Source organism: Microtus pennsylvanicus, chromosome 8 (assembly GCF_037038515.1).
Source record: "Microtus pennsylvanicus isolate mMicPen1 chromosome 8, mMicPen1.hap1, whole genome shotgun sequence".
NCBI lineage: Eukaryota > Metazoa > Chordata > Mammalia > Rodentia > Cricetidae > Microtus > Microtus pennsylvanicus.
Window position 1 is genome coordinate 87,720,112 of NC_134586.1, and position 23,219 is coordinate 87,743,330.

Below are 23,219 nucleotides of genomic sequence, written 5' to 3' on the forward strand. Positions count from 1 at the left end.
CAATAAATCAAGACGTTTTTATCTCATACACTTTGTGTAAAATATGGAGGCAAATTGAAACAATCACATTTATTGAGATTTTTTTAACCGAGCAAAAGAACACAATTCCAATCAAATGAAACACTAAAATAAACCAGCACAAACTAATACACAGTGGTAAATCAGCTATCTGGAGCTTGGACACCAGACTTACTACCTTAAAATTAAACAGGACAAGCACCATGCAGCTAAAATCTCAGTTCCAAGCTTTTCCCCTAAATATCACATTATATTCATCACCAGGTCTCCTTTTGCTACCACAAGAACAGAGCTAATGAATGAATTGTTTGAGGTTTATAAGTCACCCACTTGGTCTGGTTACTCTCTCAAAGATTCAAATCTGGAAGTTCACGGATCCTGTATCTTGGGAATGGGCAAAATGGAGTCAGTGTATCTCACAATCTTCTCACAACCTCAGCAAGGGCAGCTCAACTATCTGGGGCTGGGACTGTTGAGTTGACCGAAGCCCTTGTACCCATGTGTCTTGGGTTTCCCAGAGTTTTTGGCTGTGTCATATTTGTAATCCTAGCACTCAGGACGCTGTGGCAGGAGGATTGAGATTGAGGATCAAAATTTTGTGACCAACCTAGTCCACATAGAGGTTCAAAGCCAGCATGAACTATATAGATAAGATCCTGGCCCAAAACTAAATAAATACATTAGCTAATGAACTTAGAATAAAAATAAATAAATAAGTCAGTTCCAGGTGCAGATTGGTCTTCCTGGTGTTCAAGTACATTTCTTCTGAGGACCTACAAAACAAAGCAGCAGGTTAGCCCCACAACCATCCGATACACAAAGTTGCTAGCCACATTGTAAAAAGTAACTCCTGCAGACAGTCACATTGTAAAAATAGATACTGAGAACTTACACAGACACACATGCTGTTCCTGGATCCCTTAGCATACTCCCTGGGAACTGTTCCCCAGGGCTCTTAACTCCACTTAGACTCTTGGTTTCATCCCCCACACCATCCCTCCTGTCCCATTTCCATCAGAGTGGTGTTCTCCACCTGCTTCATCATCAGCTTCAAAAGCAGAGGCTTTTATTTTTAAATCAAGTTTGTAAAACTGGCCGCAATTTATTTCAAAGCTTTGTGCGTTTCCCGCGAATCGAGTTTCAGCTCACTTAAAGTTCACATGGGTAAAGCTCTCAAGTCCGCATTTGCCATAGGCTCGCCCTTAAAGAGGCAGCCCATGCCCTTCTGCTGCACAGGGTTACACAGAGAATGAGACGGTGTGTCACAAACAAACAAGTGTCAATAATAAAAGGATGGTGGAATGCCACCTAAGAGATTTCTAAGGTCTCAAGAAATATATATATGTGTGTGTGTGTGTGTGTGTGTGTGTGTGTGTGTGTGTGTGTGTGTGTGTACATATATGTGTGTGTGTGTGTGTGTATATATTCCATCTTTATCTTAAAGAGACCTTTCTATCAGCAACTTTGGCCTTAGGGTAAACTTTTAGAACAGAATTTTTTGTCTTTTTGAAATATGAATCTCATATAGTTATCTAAGACAAATAAATACTATCTAAACAAATAAGTGCCAGGCTTTATTTTCTCATTCTGCATTTTATCATAAGAACATACTTATAATCAACACTCAGAAATCTCTAGAATCTTGTTGTTTAATTCATTTGTGCATTCTCAGTTTTCCATTTGATGAGTGCAGCAATTTTTGATAAATTTCTTTTACAGCATATGATGAAGATGCCTTACCCTACTCCCAACTCCCTTACAGCCCTGTCTGAGAGCCTCCTTGAGACTGAACCAGTCTCTTCTGTCCAAGGCTTTTCACATTTCTGCCCACTGTTCAGGGAAAATCAGGGCAATGTCCCAATTCTGGTACCCAAACCAGTTATCATTTCCACCTGAGATCTTCCTCCAAAACATAACGAGTAAAAATAACAGTCAGATTATGCTCACACCTTCTATAAAGCAGACATTCAGCCAGGACACAGCAGTGTGAGCTTTTCTTAGCTCCACAATGTCTGAGCCTCATCTAGGGAGACTGAAATAGCCATAAGCTGGATGTGTAGCGGTGTCTTACACCTGCCCTCTCCATGTGTAATGTGTTACCCACAGCATGGTAATCTCAGAGCAGTTAAGACTTAGAGTGTTAAACATTAGACATAGAGAACTCAACATTAATCAAGTTCCCTGTGAATAAGAAAGAGGTGTGAACCAACTCCTGTGTGACCTGGCTCACGGGTCTTGTGGGGACCCTTGTGTGAACCAGCTCACAAATCTTATACCATTACTGAAGGCAAGGTGGGGACAGGAGATAGTGCCATAACTGCTCTTGAAAAATAAAATCCTCCACACCTACCTATCATGAAGAAATGGCCAAGAAGACAGATGTGCTACTGTCAATGGGCAGTAACGGGCAGTGTGGAGGAAATAACAGTGTGCAGCACTTAGACCCATTTTTGCTGCCTCTCAAATCCACATCAAAGTACCTGACAAAAATCAAAGATGAACACAATCCAAAGGAAGAATACTGAACAGCAGTGGAAATGACAATGAACTCATGGATGCCACCAAATGTGGCTTGATAAGAAGATACGGAAACGACTTGGAGAATGCGAGGACATTCTCGCTGCCATTCTACATAAAAGCTTCCTTCACCACATCCAACTTTTTCCCCCTATGTCTGTTTTCCTTCTCTCTTCTTTAAGTATATTATTCCTATTACTGGGTAAACTTAACTTCATGGAAGGTAAGAAGCAGCCATATTAATTCTGAATAATACTTCCAAGGGTGAACCATATATACAGATAGATAGATTTTATTTTCATAAACAAAAATGAGTTAATAGAGTTAAGAACAGAATTAATCAATATTATATATGGAAATACATTAGAACAATGGTTCCAGTCCAGCCACAAATGCCCAAGCAATTATATCCACTCCTAATCAGTAGAAGATAGGTGTATTCTGTAGAGTTATGGCTCTTCAATGGTCATTAAGTCCCTGAATTCCATCTGTGATGTCTGTGAGACAAAACTACTTTGATAATAATAGTAAGATGCCAACTGCATCTTTCATTCTTATTTTCTTGAGAATTATGGAACATTCAGGAACATGTGGTGTATAACCTAGAAACAGACTGGACACATAAGGAGGTATGGAGACGAAGCTATACTCTAAATACAGACCTGAAGGAGGCTTGCAAAATTTTACAAGGCTATTTTGTCACTATTTTGTTTTAGATATCTTATTATTTTTAGTAATGTATATGTAGGCAGTGTAGGTACAAGTATGCACACTGGGGACATTTTGTCTACAGAAGCCATGGACTGTCAGTTAAAGGTGGCTGTGAGCCACCTGATGAGGCTGCTGGGGATCGACCTTAGGTCCTCTGGAAGAGCAATGTATGGTCTTCACCACTAAGCAACCTCTTCAGACCCCACTTTTACATTTCTATACATTAATGTTAATCATGTTATAATAAGATTATTATTTATATCTTTTAATATTCAAGTTCACAAATATTTTAAGTGTTAGATTTTATTCTCTACCATAGGAAATATGGATACAACATATATAAGTAAAAACCTTTATTAAGTTATTGTCTAAGCTTAGTTTGATATTGAAATTCATATCTTCTAACCCTACTCATTAACGTTTCCATATTCTCCTGTAGCAGAACAAAACATAAGCATTTGACTGATACATCCACCACACAAATATATAAAACAAATTGTTTCCCCAATAAAAATAATTCAAAATTGCAGAAACTAATCTACATATTTTTCAGGATTTATGGAGAGGGTAATTCAAAAATATTCAAAAGGTTTTGTTTACAAAGTATAAATACTAACCTTTCTGATAAAACCAGCTGTAAAACACATCATTAGCTTTTAGACAAAACAAAAAACAGAAATAAGATAGGTAGATGGGTAGATTCCCATTCTTCAATAATCTTTAAAACTCAAGGTGCCAGACAGAATCAGACTGTCTTCATAAATACTATGTCTAAAATTATCTCCCACCATCAATGCACTTACAACAATCTAGTTAATATGGATGCACAGACAAAAATCTTCCCTATTGCTTTGCTATTCTCAGTATTTTCTAATATTCTTTAAATTACCAAATGTTTAATTTTACAAAACTATCTCCATTATGTTAAATCTCAAGTACACTTGTATAACTTGATAGTTCTCCTTTTGAGTTAAAACAATATTCTCAAAACTTCTCAGTTAGTGATTGCTCACTTTCAAAATGCATTCTAATTCATAACTAAATGCAATGGGAAGATATGGCTTTCCCATCCACATACATAATAGTGGCCACAAATAGCCTGCATATCCTCATCTTTAAGCCAAAGAAGCGACTATTCAGAAATACGAAATCAAATTAAAGTAGAGAGAGGAAGCCAGGCAGATGTCTCATGCCTGCAATCCCAGAATGATTTGTGAGGCTAAGCAGGAGTTCAAGGCCAGATGAGATTTTTGCAGTGAATTTGAGAACAGCCTATGCTACATTAGGCTTTGTTCCAAAGAAAAATACAACTATACAATGCATTGTATGAGGACATCAGATATAGGAAAGGATGGGATTGATTCTGACCTCTCTCTTATATTCTTTCAGTAAACACGAGTCATACAAGCACCCGTATTTTCTAGGGGAAATGCCCATGGAGTGTTAAGTACATATATCACAACCATGACACTACAAAGCTAACAAGTAAAACAAAGACAACTGAACAGAAACTGAAAGGGAATGATGTAAGAATGCTCATTGGCTTTCAACTGTACACAAAGGTTGTTTATCAAAACAGATGGTCCAAAACAAGTCAATTCATGAAAGTGGAGAAGGGACCTAGGGAGGGTATTTGACAGCCATGGCAGGGAAATACATGCATGATATCAGTAGAGAACAAGCTTACTTAAGCAGTCTTCCTAAAGTCTTTTAAGACATCCCAGGATGGTAGGTTACAATTCCTAAATAGCAACCACTCTTGGCCATACAAATAAAGCTGATCATACCTTAGTATGATCTCCAGGAGAAATAACGCAGCAAGGTCATCTTTTAAGATGCATTAGTGTGAGAAGTTTCCCTGGGCTTACCACTTTTGTTCTCCTCTGGAACAGCTAAAGCAAGGTGGCAGTTAGACTGTCCTATGTATCGTCTGTTGCCAAACCGATGCATAAATGATCTGAGGTTCCATCTCCCTCTACTGAAAAGCAAAACAGAAGTATTTGTTATAATCGTCAAAATATTGGTGATCTTACTGAGAGTTGCTCAAGATTTATGTGTGCTACCACAAACAAGATTACTTAATAAAAACTCCTAAAAAAGCTGGCAACAAGGTGCTCAGCGAGCTGAGAGAGGAAAATGGCAAATTCAGTGACTGTGTGGACTACAGAATGAGTTTGAGGCCAGCGTGAGCCCCTTAATGGTATGATGTCTCCAAACAAACAAAACAGCAAAAAGAGGTGTGTGCCTCAGTGGCAGAGCGGCTTTCCTGCATAGGCAAAACCCCAGGATCATTCTTCCATAGTGCAAAAAAGCCAGATATGATTGAAAAAATCACAAAATGAAAAAAGAAAAGAAAAATAGACAAGTTACACAGCTTCATTACATGTACCAACTAAAAACATCTTACCACATTGGGAAAATGCATGCATTATGGTTCTTTTACTATATTCTATCTAGTTAGAACTAGAAATAGCTCATTATCACAATTCCATATTCAAAACAGAAGCTTTATCATAAAAGTATCCATGATAGTCAGTACTATGTTAAAACTCTGTACCTTCCTTAATAGGTTTTGTTTTAATGGATGTGTACGTGTTTACGTGTGTACACATATGTGCAGTCATTCACAGAGACCAGAAGAGGGTGCCAGATCCCCTGGAGCTGGAGATACAGGCAGTTGTGAGTTGGGATACAAACGCTGCTCCTCTAGAGGAGAAGAAAGTGCTCTTAATGGTTAAGCCATCTCTCTAGGCCCTGGATTATTTAATAAGTGAGAGATAGGAACACTGAGACTTTTGATCAAAGGAGATACTGAAAGCCATTCTATCCTAGGCCAAGGCAGGTGGGAGAGGCACAGTGGCAGCGACCCCTAACTGCAGGAGCTTAGCAGTAAATTCAAACCCATGCTTTACCATTTTTTTGTTTTGTTTAAAAACCAGGACCGCAGCAAACAGATGAATTTATCTGTAGTGTAAAAATCAGGTTTCTTATTTTTTGTCTCAACAGTTTGACTTTTCCTAGAATGGTCTTCAACATTTGGGTTTAATTTGGAGGAATATAATTATAATATTTTGGTTCGTCTAGTGAATCATTGTATGCCAAGAGTACTAGGAGATGAGGAGGGAGCCAAAAAGGTCCTTGAAAAACTATTATGGAGAACAAATAATGGTTAAAATTACATGCAGCCAGAAGGCCAATGGAAGATGTCATACGCAAACCAACACGTGTGGTTGTAATCAAGAGTTTATTTTTTTTTAACAAAAAAGTCTTCCTGAATCTCTAAATAGCAAATAGATGGCCCTGACTAAACAAAATAAGTCACAAAACAAGTTAAGTCATGAAAGTGGCAAAAGGACTCGGGGATAGGATTTGACCGCGACGGCAGAGAGATATCTGTATGAAGTAATAGAGAGCAAACTTACTGAAGACATCTTCCTCAAGTTTAGCTGCAGTTTTTCTTTTCCTTCACAGCACTGAGAAATAAACCTGGGGCCCCTGTGTGCTGGACCTCATGTGTGCTCTGCTGCTAATGCTCTCCCCTGCTTCTCCTCCTGCCTACTTGTTCATGAATGAATCATTCATTCACTATTTGTTTATTTAGAGACAGGACCTCATGTAGTCCAGACTGGTTTCAAACTCACAATGCAGCTAAGAATGACCTTCAACTCCTGATCTCCCTGCCCCCATCTCTCAAGTGCCGACGTCACACTGTATACCACCACACCGGACTAACTTGGTCTCTTTTTACTTGAAACAAGGTCTCAGTAAGTTTCTAGGCTGACGCTGAACCTGTTACCCTTCTGCCTCAGCTTCCCAAGTAGCTGAGATTACAGGCCTGTGCAAACTGGTGCCATATCTAAGTACTTAAATGGGGGAACAAAAAGCAGTCAGAAAATCTAAGTAACCTCAAGAGCTTTACTTACTTAGCATGAGGGAGATACTTAACTTACCTCAGGCATATCCACACAGTGGCCAATCTAACCTTGTAGTTAATGTGTGTGTGTGCATGTGTGTGTGTGTGCACACACACACATACACAATCCCACCCCAAGTATTTCTCTTTATGCAGATACGGAAAAGCTTATGAGACGAAAAGCCCTTCCCCTACTATGAGAGTCTTGTTCTCCTTGCTCACTTACTCCTCTGGGAATAAGGATAATCCAGGAACACTTAGGAGAAAGGTACATGTTAAATCTTCTCTCTCCTTATGTGTGTGGGGGGTGAGGGGAGAGTATGATGTGTGGGTGTGCACAACTGAGTGTGTCACATGAGCACTCAGAGGAACACATGGAAGCCAAAATGTCAGGTGTCCTCCTCCATGACTCCCCACTTTATTTAGAATAGGGTCTCTCAGTGAACTTGGACCTTGTCATTTTGGCTGGCTGGCCAGGGAGGCCAAGGATCTGCCAAATTCCATCCCATTCCCCACCCAACCCCCAAACCAGTGTGGCAGATATGAACCACCACGCCCTGTTTTCACGGGGGGATTAGGGATCTGCACTGTGGTTGTCACACTTGCTAGGAAACACTTCACTGACCAGCCAGCTACTAGACCCCTCTTCCTTCCCTTATGAAAAAAAAATAATTGGACTGTACCTTGTACATGAGTAGACCCCCACATGAAGACATGCTTACATAGTGTCCATGTGAGCAAATTCAAATATTAGCCATTCTTGCTTCAATATTGATAAGTCACGTTTGACCATGAATACAAACCATGTGTTTCAATATTGCTTTTAATACTTAACCTTTAGGTCTATGGCATTTTGTTGACCAATAGTTGTGCAGGTTGTTTGATTTTAATGTTAGTGTTTTGGTTTGGGGTTTTTGCTTCTTTTGTGGTACAGGCATGCGAAGCTTGGGCCTTCTACACTCTATACTGAACCACATCTCTAGTTCTTTATCCCTCATTTTATTTTGAGACAGAGTCTCATTGAGTTGCCTAGGTAAACCCTGAATTTACTATGTAGCTGAGGCAAGCCCTGAGCTATTGGTCTGCCCACCTCAGCTCCCCAACTGACCAAGATCCTAATCCTGTGGCAAGAGACTCAGCTTTATTCACTAACTGTCTTCGTCTTTGCCTCTCTCTCTCTCTCTCTCTCTCTCTCTCTCTCTCTCTCTCTCTCTCTCTCTCTCTCTGTCTATCTCTCGTGATTTATACACTACCATCTCTGCTAGCCAAGAATGATCATAGTTCATTGTATAGATGTATGAAATTCTCGAAGATTAATAAGTATAAACTAGACTTTAAACGAGAAGAGACACATAAGAACAAAATTTCAGTATTATGAATGATGGTTACAAAGCTAAAACCCATGTCTAGGCCTCCTGTGACTTGTGTGCAGTAAGGATCCCACTGATCTTTTCAACCAAATTTACAACTTAGTATTCCATTAACCTTTATAATACACTTACATAACTTCTTCACTGAAAAAATCTTGAATAAACAAACCACTACATACAACCTAACCAAAAATTATTTTCATTTAATTTTTGGTCCATTGTCCTAGCTTGGGTTGTTATTGCTGTGATAAAACTCCATGGCCAAAGCAACTTGGGGAGGAAAGGGTTTATTTGGCTTACACTTCCACATCATAGTTTACACTGAAGGAAGTCAGGACAGGAATCTAGAGGCGGGAAATGATGTAGAAGCCGTGGAAAAATGCTGCTTACTGGCTTGTCCATCATGGCTTGCTCAGCCTGCTTTCTTATAAAACCCAGGACCACCAGCCCAGGAGTGGCAATACACACAATGGTTTGGTTCCTCCCCCATCAATCATTAATTAAGCAAAGAAAACCAGCCTACAAATCACAATCCCAGAGAACTTAGACAACAATGAGGACACTAAGAGAGACATACATAGATCTAATCCACATGGGAAGTAGAAAAAGACAAGACCTCCTGATTAAATTGGGAGCATGGGGACCTTGGGGGAGGGTTAAAGGAGAGGGGAAAGGCAGGGAGGGGAGCAGAGGAAAATGTAGAGCTCAATAAAAATCAATAAAAAAAGAAAGAAAATGCTCTACAGGCTTCGCTACAACCTGATCTAGGGGCATTTTCTCAGTTGAGGTTCCCTCCCCTCAGATGACTTTAACTTGTATCAAACTGGCATAAAACTAGCCAGCACAGCTGACCCCTTGTCAACCTGATGTACAAACATATCACTTTTCTCTTAGAACTTTTCCTTTCTCATCTATCCCCAAGATGATATGTTAATATTAAAAATCACAGTATAAAATATAAATAGCTTTAAAAGTCTCACATTCTTCACAAATCCAAATACATTGAAAGTTCAATCTCTCTAAAAATCCAAAATCTCTCTTAAAAACTCAAAATCTCTCAACAGTAAAACTGTAAAATCAAAATTAAGTTGAATATTTTCTTACTTTAAGGCCTAGCCAAATTACCAGTCGCATACAAGGACACAGTCCCTATGTGAACCAAGCAAAACCAAACTCCAACAGTATAAAGATCTCCACATCCAATTATCTGGGGTCCGCTCATGAGCTGGGCTTCTCCAAGGGGCTTGGGTCTCTTCTCCAGCTCTGCCATCTGCAGCACAGAGTTTTTCTCCTAGTCTCAAGCCAGCTCTTCTCCACAGCTGCTACTGTTCTTGGTCGTCCCAGGTGGTACTGGCACCTCCATAATGCAAGGGTATCTTGCTGCAAATGGGCTGCACTTTGAACAACAGCCTCTCCTGAGCTCTCTTCAAGGTGCCAAGCCTCACCTTTTCCGCATGACCCCTTCAGTCCTGGGCCTTTAGCTGCTGCTCCAGCTCTGTCTTCACCAGTGGCTACACTTGACCTCTCATGGCGCCAACCTCAACTGCTCTTCACAACCCCTCTAAAACCAGCATCACCTCGGTGAATTTCCACATGACCAAGCTCAGCTGCCATCACAAGGGAAACCCTCGGTTGCCTCTGGATCACAACTTCTGTGTGCTGACTCTGAGGAAACACTTCCCTGATTTTACCTCAACAATTTGAGGCTCTTCTTAGTCACAACTAATTTCCTAGCTCCAGCCGACTAGCACTGAGTCACCCAGCAAAGCAAAAGTTTGATAGTGATACTGGTATCTTGCTGATCACAGCTGCTGCTTCTGCCTCAGCTAACCAGAACCAGACTCTTAATTCAAAATAGCAAATAGCCCCAGTTAAGAGTCTTTCAAGTTCCCTCCGAAACTTCACAAGCCCATCATCTACATTCCTTTCAACAATCTCTTCTTCCGAGGTCCCACAGCTCACCAAGCTTTGAATGCTCGATGATTTTTCTTGCCTAAAGTTCCAAAATCCCTCCACAACCCTCCCCCAAACAACATGCACAGTCAGATCTGTCACAGCAGTACCCCACTGCCTGGTACCAGTTTTTGTCCTAGCTAAGGTCACTATTGCTGTGGTGAAACACCATGACCAAAGCAACCTGGGGAGGAAAGTGTTTCTTTGACTTACACTTCCACATCCCTGTTCATCACGGTAGGAAGTCAGGACAGGAATTCAGTGTGGGAACCTGGAGTAAGAAGTTGATGCAGAGGTCATGGAAGGGTGCTGCTTACTGGCTTGCTCATCATGGCTTGCTCAGGCTGCTTTTTAAAGAACCCAGGACCACAAGCCCAGGGGTGGAACCACCTATTATGGGCTGAGCCCTCCCAATTCATTAGCCAATTAAGAGAATACCCTACAGCCTTGCCTTGCCTATAGCTGGAGCTTACGAAGTCATTTTCGCAATCGAGATTCCCTCTTCTCTTAGGCTTTAGCTTGTGTTAAGATGACATTAAACTAGCCAGCAGAGCCATGTATCTTCAGCAGCTGCGAGAATATATGCATGATAGTTAAATGCTATTATTTCTTGAGAAGCCCATGCCCACCGCACCTGCGTGTATGTATTCTGCTATGTTTTGTTGTGTTCTGTTTGTTTTGGTTTTGAGCTATGGTCTCATTACATATCCTTGGCTGGCCAGGAACTCACCATGTAGATCAAGATGGCCTCAAACTTACAACTATCTCCCTTGCCTCTGCCTCCGAAGTGCTGGGACAACAGGCATGTGCCACCACCCTGCTCCAACTGAGATTTCCTTTAAGCACCTCCATCCCAGCACTCTATTCCGCTCTTAACATCCATGCTTCTATCTATTTTAAATCCTTTCTAATAGACCCCAGCCTTGCTTTAAAAATCAACTGAAATGGATGCAGTGACTTGCCATTCAGACACATGGGTACAGTTAGGCACCCACGTGAACTTTAATACCAGCTTCTACCACAGTGTACCTGTGAGTATCCAGTGAGAGAAAACACACAGCTCTGAACACAGTGCCTGGAACACAGCAAACCACCCACCGCTGCCACAACTACATGCACCTGTTTCAATAACACGAGGGAAAAGAAGTCAGTTTTACAGCACTCATCAACTATGACAGTTCTGGATGTGAATTCGAATAAAATCTGTTGCAACAGTGCCTCAGCACAAACAGAGATCTCCACTCACTGGAAGAGTGCAATCTACGATGAGGCAAGTTGACTGGGGATATGGGAAAAGCATTGTTTTAAAGCCTGAACAAACATTCATCAAGAAGAGACATCATCACTTATAAAATCCACATAAATAATCCATAGAGAAAATTAATATAATGCAAATAAGAAGAAACAACAGTGCATAAAATAGTGAAATCATAATAATACTTTATAGAGTATGTCTTATATCTAAATAGCTTAAGATAAATCACACTTCAGCAAGTTTGTCCAATCAATTTTACTGATTTAGCAGTATGCTGGAAAGGCACTCAAATACACCTAGATATATAATTTTATACACCTAGATACATAATTTTATACACCTAGATATATAATGTTTCTGTTACAAAATGATGCGCATGATAGAAAATGGATTCTTCAAAACGGGGCTAAGAGCTCACTTAACCATAGGAAGATTTGTCAGTCTGAGCTCCAATAACCTCAGGAGTTTTATGAAACTCTTCATGGCATTTTTAAAATGTCATGCATGTGTACAGGCCTGTGGTGGTCAAAATAGCTACTTGTTATGGAAAGGTAATAAATTCATCATTTAGAAATGATAAAGATGGCAAAACAACCTTTTATAGCCCAAATTATCATGTCCATTTGTTTGTTTGTTTACACGGGGCTTTTCTATGCCGCTCTAGCTGGCTTGGAACTCACAGTGTAGCTGGGACTAGCCTTAGGTGACCCTCTTGCCTCTGCCTGTTAAGTTCTGAGATTGTACCCACAACATACCATGCCTAACTCTATGCAGATTATCTAATAAGATTTTTTTCCCCTATAATATGGTTATCTCCATTCTAGACAAAATGTCCATTAAAGACAAAGAATCAAAACCAAAAATTCCCTTGAAACTACCACTTACTTTTCGAGTGTTCTGCTGTGATCTTTTCATTAGCACTGGCTGCGTCTGAGTCCCCTGTTAAACTCTTTTCCCGGACTCCAGCAGCTGGTAGGGTTTCAAAACCATTTCCAAAGCATCCCGTGCTGTTCTCCACACAGTCAGGTCGGTCCCCAGACAAAGCTGCTATGCATGTCTCAAACAGAACCGTACTTGGGAAGTTCTGTCTCCCAATGATGATTTTTCTTCTCCGTTTCAAATTTCCAGAATGTAATTTTTCACTAACGTAACTTTTCTTTAAGAGATGCCTAGAAACATTTCTTCTCTTCAAAGGTTTCTTTTTTTGCAGCTTTTGTTTTCTGGTGCTGTAATTAATATTTTCTTTTTTGTTCCAATGTTTGCCCAACAGTGGACATATGGAACGGCTCTGTAGTTTAGATCCCGTAGCAGTAATTTTATTGGGACCAGCTAAATCCTTAGGATGCATGGCAAGACCAGATGCCACCAAGACATCTGCTCCACTGTCGTTCTTGTGAATGACATCCACTTCCAATACTGCTGCAGGACCATATGCCCTAAGCTGAAAAACTAAACCTGATTTGCATAGGAAATCTTGAAACAACTGCCTGGCTTCATTATTCCACAACTTCCGTGTAGTAGGTAAGACACCATGCAGGCTACATGGATAGCTCTGCTTTGGCAAACTCATAATTTTCTCAGGAACAGATTTATGATTTATTGCTTCTGAGTGAGGTATATGAACAGAAAGTCCATAGTCAATCAAAACAAGATGTAAAGATTGATCCAACACTTGAGAAATTTCTGCTCTGCTCCACTGACCCTCCAACTCACTTTTGATCAGGCAATTGGAACCAGGAATCATGTGCTTTAGTGGCAAGGCTCGCAAGGGCTCTGGTAAGTCGGAAAGCAAAGTAAAGAGGTATTGCACTGTATCAAAGAAATCCTCCAGCTGCACACAGAAGTCTGAGGGGTCATCGACAACAGTGGCCATACCGCCATACCGCCTGCCATTTTGGAGCGGTGCCCAAACAAATGGCTGGATTAGCCAAGGTGACAAAAGAGTCTGGGACTCCAGACTGAAAACAGTACCTGAGGATTGCAGTTTGTTTTCTTCTACCAGAGACATAGTTACATTTAAATACCAGCAAAGCAACATGCCATCTCCCAACATTTCCACTTCCCAGGCATCGTCTAAATATTTCAGAGCAGTATTGCTCATTTTCAAATGGGCAAATAAACACACAATGAATTCAAGGATCATTTTCTTAGAATATGTAAAGCAAATCCATTCATGAGACACGCCTTGTCTTGGAATACTTCTGATCTCTCTACTAAGTACCTTGGTATTATTTACAGGCACTACTTCATGCTGTCCATCATTTATTAAAAAACAAAATACTTTCTCATGCACCCAGTGCTCTTCTGCTTTGGGTTGGTACCACTTTAAATCTCTCTTAGATATTGACAAGAACGCTAGCCCCCTTTTAATATTATCCATTGATAAAAAAAGGGAATTATCTTCTTTAGGAATTAATCGTGCTAAATCTGATGTTTTCTGATTTTTCAGTAACTTCAAGTGAAATTCCCCAGTCTTTGATGCATAAATCATTTTGGCTTCTTCAAGCTGTCCATACCTTACCAGTTCAGCAGGAATTTCTACCAGTTGTTGGGAGAGTGGTGTGAAGATCACAGAACCATCATACAGATTTACTCTTCTTGCCTTCGAGTGGCTGTTCTCAAGGATACTAACTTTATGAGAGATGGCCTGGGGCGTCTGCCATGCCAGTTCCTGTAGCTTAGAACAGGGTGACCAGCTCAGCAACTTCTTGATGACACATTTATCGCCACAAGTTATATTGACTTTCCACTTCTCATCGTGTGTCTTCAAAAATTCACAAGCAATTATTCTGTTAATTACTCCCAAGGAAAAATAATCTGCAATTTTGCCTTTACACATTTCAGTGGGCTCATTCCATCTTATCCTACGAAGAAAAGAATACATTCCCAGCCTGGGGATAGTTAAGAGTTCCCTGTTAACTGAATAAACTTTAGATCCATTTACTATGGCAGTATTACCATGATCAAGAACTTCCACTTCAAAGGATTCTAGCAGCAATACTCCCTTTGTGATGTCTCTGGACATGGTATGGTCACTAGAGTATTCTATATGGCCTCTCGCCAGAGGGCTCAGGGAGGTCTGCTTTTTCTCGCCATTTGTTCTTTCATTTAGAGCACTGGTGAGTCCAATGACTTCATTTTCATTCCCAGCAAGTGGAATGTGAAAATTGGCCGGATGGTAGCTAGTGGGTGCAGACTCTTTAACATGGGTACTCAAGTCAATGTGGGGTTGAAGAATCTTTGTGAATGGCCTTTGGGAAGCTACTTGATTTAAGTCTTTGGTAAATAATTTTGATACTGTCTTCTGTGATGTGAGGCCCATGCCACTTTCTTCAGGAATGTGTGCAGACCCAAGAGTGAATTTTCCATTTTCATTTTTAAGTCTGTACTTACAGGGCCTCTTCACTTTCCTTTTTGGTATGGGTTCAACTTCACAACAAATTGATTTCAAACTCCTGGCATATACACGTTGGGGATGCATCAATTGATCTGTTTGGTTTGCAGAATGTGTTGCTAGGCTAGTTTTATTTATTGCATTGTGGCAACAGTTGCTTTCTGTGCTTTCTTTCAAGGGAACAGTGAATGCCTGATTTAACCTCTGATTCTTTTCCACACTCCATGCTTCCTTGGAGTGGTTTTCTCCATAAACATTAAGTAGCAATTTTATTGTTTGATTTATATGTTGATACCCATCATATAAGTCTATACCAAGTTGCCCATCTGATTCCCTGGACAGTATTACTGCTTTCAGGGGCTTCCCTAAGAAACTGTCTTCAAACCATCTGTTGATTTCTCGTGGAATATCTATATCTCTAAGATCTGACAGAAAACACTGAATTGCTTGCATAGGTGTAAATAGCAGCTCTGGAAATTGATCAGAAATGGCACACAGCATATTTTCTTCTACAAATTGCTCATTCCCATAGTCCACAAAATAAACACAAGGGCCAGATGACGACTCTGTTGTCTTCAGCAAGGCTCTGTATGGGAGCCCATCCTCTATGTATTTAGAGATACACAATCTCATTCTGTTCCAGTCATACGTGGAAGACATTTTAAGGCTAATCATCTCTGTGATTCTTGTCTCCAACATCTCTAAATCTTTACTGTTTCTACAAAGCTGGCAATAGAACTTTTTGGGACTATACACATGAGATATATACACATCTTCTTCACTTCCAATCTTTATATCAAAGGAAGAGTAATAGTAACTGTAAAGACTGACTGAAAGTGGGAGTGGCCTTGATAAGAGACTGTAATGGGTGGAGCTACAACGAAGGAAACATTCATTTGCACTTGTAAGTGATGATTGTAAATCCACTAAGTTACATAAGCATCTAGGGTGTATAAGAACTAAGGCATACACGATACAAGTAAATAATCCTCCACATGAAGCAATGAAATTTCCAAAGTCTCTGGATGCTTCTGCTGTCCAGTCTAATAGATTACAAGTCGTGGGATCAACTAAATAGTTGAGGCAGCATCTGAAAGCTTGGGCTTCTAAAGCAAGAAAATGTGGGTTGATGGCACAAAGATCTTTAATGAAAACTCTCTCTTGATTTCCATAGTCAACAAATATTAGTTCAACTTCTTGATCTGATGCTTGAGTCAAAATGGCAGCCCTGTACCACTTCCCGTCTCTGGAATGCTTAGCCACACAGGCTATCTTCCCAGCCTGATATGGTTCTGGATGAATGCTGTAATAATCTTGAATTTGTTCCATCAGTAATTTCAAATCCTCTAACTTACACAGAAGCTGGCATGAAAAGTCACCTGGACCGTGACAATAAGAACAGTTGACTTCGAGAAGTTTCCCTGGCTTGAACACATATGCCTTATAAGGCTGTGACGAAATCGGTTCAGAACACAAGTTGAAAGAACTGTTTAGATCCAGGAACCTGTGTAAAGATGAGAGATTTTCTTTCAGCTTTTCAGAATGACATTTTTCAGACTTAGGTCTTTTGAGAGGGGCAGAGGCCACAACATTTTTATTGTGAAGTGTATCTTTAGATTTTAACTTTAACACTGAACAGTCTCTGACAGATTTGGGAAAGTCTTCTGATGCTACCTCTGCAGACTCTGCATATCCAGCTTGGAGCATCAGGGAGACAACATCCATATTTTCAGGGGCTTCAATATTCTGAATAGTCACCATGTACTTGTCACCTTTTTTTGCTCGAACTTGAAGCAAAATTGCTTTGTTCAGAACGATTTTTTTGAAATAATCTGTTGCTGCCTGTAGCCATAAATCTGTGACAGGAGACACCTGTGCAAGTGAACAGTGCATGGCTAAGGGAGGCAAACCACAAAATTCTGGAAGCAAAACTTTTGCATCAAAAAATGGTATGGAGTCAGTACTTCCATAATCCAAGAGGTAAACATTAATCCAGTAATCATTCATTCCAGTGATGATGGCTCGGTAAAAACATCTGTCCTTGCTATATCTGGCACAACAGAACAGTCCAGGTTCAGGGTTTCTCAGGGTTAGTTCATCATTTTCAGATGCATCATAAAATGTATTTAAAGATTTCATTATGTCTTCAAATTTCTTCTGATGCTTACTAATGCGTACCCAGAAATTTGATGGGTTCAGTACACTCACTACAAATGCTATGTGGGTAGATTCTATCTCCATTCTTACTGTTTTAATAGGAAAACCTGCTTTGAAGTCCTCTTTTTCATTTAGTCCACCCATTGACTGTTCAACATTCCCAATGAAACCATCAATTGCAAAGCTGCCTGTATCAGAAGTGTCTGCCTCACTCAAGGCATTGGAAATGTTTGACTCAAATTCAGGGCAAAGTATTTGTGTTCCCAGAGTCCTCAGCAGACACTTAGTATTAATTACAGATTCTTGAGACTGTAAAGTCACATAATACAAACGTTCATCCTCACTGAACCAGTCAATGTGGGCATATACTATTTGCCCTAACAGGGCTTGCCTAAATGTAGTCAGTTGTCGTTTTCTTACTTCTGGGTCTGGACAATGTAAATATGTCAGAGAACATGGAAATGAAAACAACGGTGCAAAAATAAAATCCTGTTTCAGTTTCTTCACGTGAACGGAGGGTATAGATTCACTGCTGCCATAATCCATGAACCAAATTTTCACTTGATTGTTGGGCAACAGCTGCTGGAGAATTCCTCTTTGCCACTGTCCGTTTGTCCCTTTAGCAACACACAGGAGTCCAAAATTATCACAAGTAGGGTTGTTTTCTTGATCTATTGTGTTGTAATGCAAATTCATACACTCTGTCAAGTCTTCTAGCTCCGGAATCCACTTAAGTAACTGGCAATAAAATTTCTCAGGACTCAGTGCTGATGACACTTTGACGCTGTCCAAACTTCCCACCGGTATAGATGGCTGGAAATTATCTAGGAGATACTGAACATCAAGTGAAACACTGTTATTACTTAATGATGACTCGGGTCTCTTTTGATGTAGGAGGTCTGGCATTGGCTTGGGGAGTTCCTTTAGTATCTCCACAATAAGACGGAATGTATCCCTATCAATGAATCTTCCTAATTGCAGTTCAAGAACTTCAGATATAACTTTGGGTGCCTCAAGAAGAATCATTTGAAGAGGCAAAACTGTTTGCATATTGACTTTCAGCTGTATTCCTACTAGTGACTTGAAATAATTCAAAGCCTTGGGAGACCATTTCTTTCCAACTGGGAGTATGTTGGCAAAAATGCCAAATACAACTCTGGGAGGGAGCTCAAATAACTTGTCACAAGCAGAGGCTACCCGAGTCCCATCGACTCTCAGCTCTTCTCCCCGATCAATGAGCAGCACTGTGTAGAGTTCGTTGGTCTTCCCCACCACTATGCCTCTCTGCCATTCTCCAGTCACCTTTTCCTCCACCAGACAGAACTCATCGACTCTCACATCATTCTTCACTTTGGGGATATATTGTATTTCCCTCTGCAATATGTGATAGTCAAAGTGACACTCACGATTGCTTTTGCCTTGAAATTTCACAAGAATATCCTTGTGACACTCGATATGTAAAACTGTCAGATCCACATCTAAAAATGTTGGTAATAAAGATGTAGAATTCATTTTCTAAAAAAACAAATAAGTACAAATTAGCAGATAGGTGTCTATCAATACTATATAAAACTGGTCTTATATAAATTTGGTAGATAATACAAAGCACATGTTTTTACATTCATTTGGGGGGAGGTGAGACATATATGACAGTGTGTGAATGGATCTCAGAGGACAACGCGTGGGAGTTAGTCCTTCTACCATGTAGGCTCTGGACATCAAAGTCACATCATCAGGCATGGTGGCATGTGCCATCTCATCAGTCCTCACTTTTTAAAATCATAATCAAACATCTTGGCAAGAAAATGTATGTACTAGGCAAAATATTGTTGACATAAGATGTGCTGAGATAAATACTCACCTTTGCACATCAGAAAATCTCTCGAAGATAACAAGACAAAAGAGTGTAGATAATTATTGGAATACACAGAGGTAATCCTTACTTCCCAGAAAACTTAGCAAACTTATACTAGATAACAGATGTGGTATAATGGAAAAGATAAATCAGGTTCACTAGTGACTTCATTTTCCTCCTGGGAAAAAAACAAGCTTCCTTTGGGGCTTCTAATAACCAGCAATTCAAGGGGACAAGAGAAGAAAACAAGGGCAGATATAAGTCAACGAGGAGGCAAAGTGTGCAGTCTTTCTCTTGTGCTAACTTGCTATGCTTGGACCCTACCAACATCATTATGCAGAACAAGGCTATTCACTGACTAGGAAGCAAAGTGCTGAGGCCTAAATGCCACTAAAGTAGGATAATCCTGCAAAGACAGTGAAGCCTGAGCAGACTTAACCCTCACAGAACCAGCCACAAAAAGAAAGAAAAATTTAAGCCATGAGAGATAACTTTGCTTCTATTTTGGTCTCCATATCTAGAAAATTCTAAAAATAATAAATATAAAGAAACTTTAAAATACTCTCGGTGCTCTAGACTGATTTTGAAGCGAACCCCAGCGTACATTACTGAACACTATTATAATGTTATTATCATGGCCTGGCTCTGGCTGGTGGACCCATCCTTTCAGCAGCACACCATCTTTACTTCACAGCCACAAAGGGACCAGCAGAGCTCCTTTGTCAAATCTATGTATTTGTGGTGTATTAGCCAATCAAAGCCCAAAGAAACAAGGAAGCTGTATGAGCAGGTCCTTAAAACACCAGAGGCCAATCCCTCCAGACCACTATTCCTTCCATTAATCCAAGGCCAATCCCTCCAGACCACTATTCCTTCCATTAATCCAAGGGCTCTCACAAACTCACTTCACACCAGTGAAAAAGAAAAAAAAAAGAAAAAAATTTAAGGCTGGCTTACCCATAGCTCGCACCTAAAGTCAATAGCACGCCAAAACAGATTGCTGAGGGATTATACTCCAACCCAGTGGGGAGTTTCCTGAAGAAATCAATGGAAATCTTCACAGTGGACAGGCATACTTATCAGAAGAAAAAGTTGTTTAAGTTGAAGATACATACAGATTTATGGGTAGTAGTTAATGGTTTCCAGAGAGCAGCAGGAATCTATAGGAAACAGCTAGGGAGATGTATTAAAAGGGGGTGTGAAGATGTGGTTTGCAGGAGAATTCTCACATAATGGTGCTCATCAAAGACTGTGGAAGACATTAATTGTGTAAAAACAATATCTATTCTATGGGTGTCAATCAATCAGCCTCCTATACCTGCCTCCCCCAAAGCTTACTCAATGGGATCATGAAAAAGTTCCTGCGTTGTAGACAAAAGCCAAACCTTCCTTCAGTTACTGACCATCTAAAATTCAGAGAATATTTAGGAAAAAAATAAGCCAGGAACTCAAAAGCAAATCAGTAATTTTTTGTTTTTACAAGGACCAGCTCCATCATTTCAAGATCCTATCCTTGCTCTGTGTAGGGGTCTTGAGGGAGGTCACTCACTATGGAGTTAGAAGTATGCTGTGTTAACACGATTCAGACATTGAGTTTCACTTGGACCTCAAGTAGTGGTGTGAAATCTGATACACTTGTTTCTATCTCTAATCAAACTCCAAGCCTATGAAATGAGAGGTTTAATTAAATTAGGGCTTTTCAAACACCTTTATTTTTCAGCAAGAAGTCATTAAAAATAAAAACAGAAAACTCTATAAAAATATACTCATTGATATTCTAATAATCTTGAGTTTATACAATTTAATTATAAAATTATCAAATGAGAACACAATCATCCTAATGAATACAAGTTCACATAATGTGTCTTATTTTTGAATCCCATTCCACAATATTGAAAATATTCAGTTTATACATCTCTAATTGCCCATTTGCTTCCACAATTGTGCATCAAGCAACACAGAGAGATGCAAACAAAGCATATGAGGAAGTCTAACTTAGACACTCCACGAACTCATCACATAGACTTGTGTCCTCTACTTTAAAACTTAGTATACATTTGGATATTCTGGTTTTGAAAACTCAATCGTATGTTTAATTAATTAATTAATTAATTGTTTAGTTTTAATTAAGTTCAAATTCAAAGCTTGAAATCTTGAAGTAATTTTTATATTAAAATTTTGCAGTATCATAGGTCCTCTAGGGTTTGAGAAAAATGTAATATACACTAAAATTGATGCTCATTTTATGTGTGTGTGTGTCTGTGTGTGATCAAAGCAGAAGCAAGGAAGGGAAGGAAGCCATCAAGAATGAACCAAATCTACTGCAGAGAACTGTAAAGGAGGATTAAAAAAGTATATTGTTTAATATGTATAAAATATCACAATGAAATATAATTTGTACTCTAAGCAAAATTGTTTTTAATTAATATGGAGGATTCTTCATATACTGAATTTCCCTGACTCTATAGAATATATTATAGTGATGTCACTCCTTTGAGTTTGCCTTCTATAAATTAGCATCAAGTTAAGTCTTCCAGTAAGGCCAAATAAATATGTGAGCCATATTTCTAATCATTAGGACTATAGCTGCACTAAACAAAAAGGACACAGCTTTGCTTTAGTTTTATCTTTCTTTACTCGATTGAGGCGAAATTTACATAACATAAAATCAGCCATTTTCAAGACTGCAACCAGGGACACTCTGCAACCACTGCCTCTACCAATTCCTGTACTTCCTGTCACCCCAAAGAAAACCACATACCCATTGAGCATTATCTCCCCATTATGTACCACATCCCTGGAAACTCCCAACTTTCTATAAATTCAGGTTCTTTCCCCTGAATATTATATTTCTGTGGAATCTTGCAATATTGGATCCTTTGTGGCTTCTTTCATTTAGCGTAATGTTCTAGAGTTCAACCATGCCATTGTAACAACTATTGAGACTTTATTCCATTTTTTACATTTTTCCTTTGTTCCTATTTTAACCTCGATGTTATTCCTTTCTGTGTGTATACAACTTGTGGTTTTCTTTTATAATATTTGATTTGTTTTTTGTTTTTTTTTTGGCACTAGTAGGAATTGAATGCGTGTGAGGCAAGTGCTCTCCCACTGAGCTACAGTCTTCTCTCTGCTCCATTATTTTAGTGCTGTGACTCAGCATATAAAAATTATGCCATTGTGCCTTGTTCTAGTTTATCCCCTTCTTCTTCTCCCACACCCATGCTTCCTGACCCTCCCCAGCCCCTCTGGTTTCCTTCTTTCCCTCAGATAGTCCCCTCTGCTACTGTCACATCAGGATTCCTTGTCCTCTCTTTGTAGCCTCCCTCTGAGATCTCTCATGCTGCTCACGATCACCTTTCTAAATTTATGACCTACACACACACACACACACACAAGGTGGGGTGTGTATTTTTCCCTAATAGATTTTATACTCTTTCTTCAGTGTATGTTTTTGACATTTGACTAGAGTATACCATGAGGGAGGTTCTTTTCTGTTCATGTCCATTTGAGTTCTAAATACCTCATGTGTTCGGATATCAGTTTTCTTAGGAGTTGGAGAATTTTCTGCCATAATTTCACTTGAACAGATCCTCTTTGCCTTTAGTGTGTACCTCCGTTCCTTCTATTCCATGGATTCTTGGATCTGTCTCTTGATTATATCGCAGTTTGGGGATATGGTGCTCATTGTCATTTGTTTATTTCATTGACTTTGTCATCAACCCTCGGTCAGTCTGCTTGGTCAAGGTTACTGGTGACGGACTCCACTGCATGATTACTCGATTCATTGAGGTTTTTAATGTCCAGGCACTCTGTGGTTTTGTTTGTTTGTTTGTTTGTTTTGATTTGGTTTTTTGGCATTTTCAAAGTATCTATGTTGGATTAGTTCAGCAGCATTTATAAATAAATATCTTTTAGCAGCTGTTGCTCTTTCCTCAACATTCAAACAATTCAAAGAGAGCATAATAGCATACAGTATCAAAAGTCTCTGTGTATTTTCCATCTTTGTGCAGCTTTGTTTTAAACTCTATTTTGTTTATTTTTACTTTTAACTTTTTGCTTTTTGAGAAAGATTC

General features: G+C 39.6%; 1 protein-coding gene across 1 annotated transcript; it reads right to left on the reverse strand.

Moving 5' to 3' along the window:
• Window positions 1-12,611: 12,611 nt before the first annotated feature.
• On the reverse strand, window positions 12,612-18,800 carry Tdrd15 (tudor domain containing 15). Its single transcript, XM_075981878.1, has 2 exons — window positions 13,006-18,800; window positions 12,612-12,906 (listed from the first exon to the last, which is right to left on the reverse strand). Exons 1-2 carry the CDS (start codon window positions 18,798-18,800, stop codon window positions 12,612-12,614), a joined length of 6,090 nt encoding a protein of 2,029 aa, XP_075837993.1.
• Window positions 18,801-23,219: the final 4,419 nt, after the last annotated feature.

Bases quoted from the DNA above. Each gene is read 5' to 3' on its own strand.
- Tdrd15 (XM_075981878.1), bottom strand. From the start codon at position 18,800: ATGAATTCTACATCTTTATTACCAACATTTTTAGATGTGGATCTGACA. The intron at 12,907-13,005 runs GTTGGGCAAACA...AAATGTTTCTAG, and splicing joins AGCCGTTCCATATGTCCACT to GCATCTCTTAAAGAAAAGTT.